Source organism: Frankliniella occidentalis, unplaced genomic scaffold (genome assembly GCF_000697945.3).
Source record: "Frankliniella occidentalis isolate FOCC.00 unplaced genomic scaffold, Focc_3.1 Scaffold142, whole genome shotgun sequence".
NCBI lineage: Eukaryota > Metazoa > Arthropoda > Insecta > Thysanoptera > Thripidae > Frankliniella > Frankliniella occidentalis.
Window position 1 is genome coordinate 122,856 of NW_026267269.1, and position 4,239 is coordinate 127,094.

At 48.7% G+C, this 4,239-nt stretch overlaps 1 protein-coding gene across 1 annotated transcript in view; it reads left to right on the plus strand.

The window, feature by feature from the left end:
- The window catches only part of LOC127750151 (nocturnin), a gene marked incomplete at its 5' end in the record, with an annotated part of 6,392 nt that extends 4,406 nt beyond the window's left edge, over nt 1–1,986 (plus strand). Inside the window, 2 exons of the mRNA XM_052270874.1 lie at nt 106–413; nt 601–1,986. Coding sequence (XP_052126834.1) covers nt 106–413; nt 601–915 — 623 coding nt within the window. The remainder of the gene's footprint in view (nt 1–105; nt 414–600) is intronic.
- Between the last annotated feature and the right edge of the window lie 2,253 nt (nt 1,987–4,239).

Below are 4,239 nucleotides of genomic sequence, written 5' to 3' on the forward strand. Positions count from 1 at the left end.
TTTTTTTGTAAGTAATCCTATAATTAACATACGTACAAGGAGGCAGTGGGGCACCAAACAGAGCCAACAATGCCTTTGTTGAAAAAGAGATCAATAGAAAATGAGATCACCATATTGAACGCACACTCTCCGCCGTGCAGGTGGTGCTGCTGGCCGTGCTGCGGCACGAGGCCTCCGGGCGCGAAGTGTGCGTGGCCACGACGCACCTCAAGGCGCGCGCCGGCGCCCTCATGTCGACCATCCGCAACCAGCAGGGCATCGACCTGCTCAACGTGGTGGCGGCGCACGCCGACGGCCGGCCCGTCCTGCTCGCCGGCGACTTCAACGCCGAGCCCAGCGAGCCCGTCTACCGCACCGTGCTGCAGCACCCCGCCCTGCGCCTCGCCAGCGCCTACTCCAAGGCTAGCCACAGGGTGAGTCAAATTTGGATTTTTTTTTTTTCGGATATTTTGGTTATTTTCTAGAAGTTATCTTGGAGGTGAGAAGATTAAAAAATCAAAACTTTTGGGAAAAATCTTGAAAAATTTCACAAAAATACATTTCTGGAAAATTAAAATTCCTAGTCGTGAACTTGAAAATAAATACAATGACTCGTTGCAGGTCGAGGAGGACGACGGCGTGGCTCACGGCGACCCAGTGGCCGCCTCGGCGCAGGGCGAGCCCCCGTACACGACGTGGAAGATCCGCGAGGAGGGTGAGCAGTGCCACACCATCGACTACATCTTCTACTCGCGCTCGGCCTTCTCCGTGTCCGCCCTCATGGACTTCCCCTCGGGCGAGGCGCTGGGCCCCGGGCGCGCGCCCTCGTACCAGTACCCCTCGGACCACTTCTCGCTGTGCGCCGAGCTCCGGCTCGAAGACTCGCGGCCCGAGCCCCGCCCCCCGGGCAGGTGTGCCTCGGAGCGCACCAAGTGAGGCGCGCCCGGGATCGCCCTGGAGTTCCCTGAGCCCAGCTCCCTGAGCCCAGCTCCCTGGAAGGACCTGGTCGGGTGAGGAGGAGAGTGCGTGAGTCGACCCGCACGCCGCAGTATTAGGCTTGAGCCGAGGCCGAGGCGGAGGCCGAGGCGGAGGCGCGCCGCAACGCCACCGAGGTCCAGTCGGAGGACGAGGCCGGCGGAGGGCCCGGGCCCCGGGTGTCCGGTCGGGTCCGGGAGGCAACGCCACACCACTCGGACGCTGCGCTGACTGGCTCGGCCCCGCAGCAGCAGCAGCAGTCGGGTTCGAAAGTTGTTTTCAGTTTCGGTTTTCACCAGATCTGCGCAGACGCGACGGCGCCTAGACTACTTGACCTTAGGGCTGTGTGTGCCTCCTGATGTGAAGTACAACAATAGAGCAATATTTTATGTAGAGCAGTAGTAGGAATTGAAGGCACTCGTGGTGGGTGCGTCAAAGGTTTAGTATTGTGGTTTTTGTGGTGATGGAAATCAGCCTTCTCGGGCGTGCTCACACGTTTTATGCATGACCAAACTTAAAATGTGATACCTGTGACATCTAATTATTGAGAGTAGGTTACGAGGTGGGAGTGGTTGATGTGTGATATCTTAATTTATTATTTCTACCTTACAAAGATTTCATGTAATTTATAATATAATTAGTTGCATTGTTTTATTGTTGAAACTTGTTAGATTTAATGTGTTGAGCAAGTTGCTTAGAAATGTTTGTTTAATATACTTTACTATTGTTCTTACTTTTTTTTGGTTGTATTCTCATGGATAAGTAAGTTGAAAACTCCGTGCCATGTCTTCACCCGTGACAAAAGAACTATTTGACACGTGCGATTCTGGTGTAGGAAAGAAGCCAAGTAAAGTACCGATTGGTACTAACCACTTATTGTATCGTCAAAGAACATTGTTCTTCATCTTAGGCTGTGTGCTTGCTTCATATAGCATGCTCTGTACATAAAATAACTTTTACTTTGATTTATAAGGTAAATATTTATTTATTTTTGATCTATTTATAATAAAAACACAATGAGTTACAAAAGAAGTCGCAGTTATTCTACTTGCCTGCTTTTCCTTTCTGCATTGCTAATGGTGACTTTAAAGCAAAATACCAGACAAGCAGTTTAACTGTAAAATATCTCTGACCTCCTCAATTTTCATCATTAGTCTTTTTCTTTCTTTCTGTTCTTCGAAAGAAACTGAAAAACAGATTTTTAAAAAAATATTTTCATAGTAGTTGGGTGGATCTTTTTTCTTATGGCCAATATGTAAAAGTTCACACAGGCCTGCATATGTTGAAACAATATCACAGACTTAATAAAGCTGTCACAATGACAGAGATCAGAGATCAACAAACTACATAACATGTTTAAGGGAAATTTTTTCTCAGACTATTTACAAAAGTTTAAAAAAAAAAACGTAATTCACAAACAGCAAGACTTTGTCAATGCCTGAAAGTGATAACTTTCATGAGATCAAGGAAAGCATTATCACCATTGAAAGGTTTCCTCGTGCACAAAGTTCTTTAGAATTGAGAGCTATGAATCTCCTGTTTACAAAGTAAACGCTAAATCTCAAATTTAAAAACATTTTTTTGTAAGTAATCCTATAATTAACATACGTACAAGGAGGCAGTGGGGCACCAAACAGAGCCAACAATGCCTTTGTTGAAAAAGAGATCAATAGAAAATGAGATCACCATATTGAACGCATACTTAAAAAGCCAATCAGTCTCTAGTGACTTGGTACCTTAGGCATCACCCAGAAAGTACGTCCGTCATTTTCCGTGATGAACCTGTCTAGTTCAGTCCAGGCAAGCTCTCATGGCGCCTGGTGGGTAGGCAACATCTTGCCTGCAATGCACGCGAGTACTGCGGGGTGGCCTACCCCGAGTCTCGCAGGCGTCAAACACACACAATTTGACAAATGTCTGAGAAGAACGGACGTACTTTCTGGACGATCTCTTACGATGGACGACGCGACAACCAGTTTGGCTCCTGAGATGTTCTGACAAGAGTACCCCTTCCTCTAGGCTGGGCAGTTCCAGAAACTGGTGTCGAAGTCTAGTTCCAGAGGTTCTTGCATGCCAAAACCACCGTCACCTGAAACGAAAACAGAGCACAGGCATCAACATCTACCGGTCGAGTCTTTGTGCATCGCGTTTGAGCACCAGTAACGCAGTTGTGTCCCGGTCGTGCCCTGTGCCCTGGCCTTCCCTGCCTTGCCCTTCCCCGCTGCCCGGTGCCGGTGCCTGCTGCCTGCATGGCAAAAGGACGGCTATTTAAAACGAGCAGCGCAGATGCAGCGAGCACGCGAACGAGAGCGCGGGGAGGAGGGGTCGAGGGAAGGCCATCCATGTGTGTTCTACGCAGGAGGGCGAAAGGGAAGGGGAGGGACCATCGCGGAGGTCGGCGTGATGCCAGGCGAGTGCCTACGATTGTCATTTCAGTTTTTAGATGGTCAGATCGAGTGTCATATTTTTTCCCCTGCTCCCTCGTTTCCCCTGTCCTCCCCCCCTCCCTTTCCACTTTCTCCTCCGCCGATCTTTTTAAAGTTTAAATCCCCCTATTGTCTGGCGCCAGGGCAGAACACATGGAGCACATGACAACAGATCTGGCAACGAATACCGACCCCCTCCCCCCTCCTCCTTTTCCTATGCTTCTCCGCAAACAATCCTATAAGGATGCCCGAACACACACGGCCAATGGAACATGCATCACCAGGTGCGTGACCGACCCCTCATATATTCTGCGTCACTTTTGTTTCCGCTGTCTCGCCTTTTTCGCCTCAGATTGATTTGCGTCCACCCCGGTTGACTTTGACTCACCGCTGGGTTCGGCGAGCAGTTTCCCGACCTCGTCGAAGGGAATGAACTCTCGTATGGCCTGGTCGATGTCGATATCGTCTGCCGACGGGAACAGGGTGTCGTCTGATGGAAACGACCACAATCACACGTTATGAATATCCATAAAAAAGAGCAATAAAAGTGATAAAAAGTCAACTGCATCGGTACTTACATGAGTCAGTGTAACCCTGGCTAATGCCTGGCGCCTCCGAGGACTGGGATGGTTCTGCGGGCGAAACAAGTCCAAGTTCACACTTCGGCACTTTTGCATAACAAAAGAGCAAGGGAGAGAGTCCTAGGCCTCTTGAAAGGCTTAAAACCTCACAAGAAAGGTAAGGTCATTTTTTTAAAAGTCAATTGTTTTTAATGTCATTTAATTTCAGAAGCCTTAAGGTTTGAGAACTGACTCGGCTTGTAAAATCTACCAATTTTAACTTTTAAAAATAATCTACT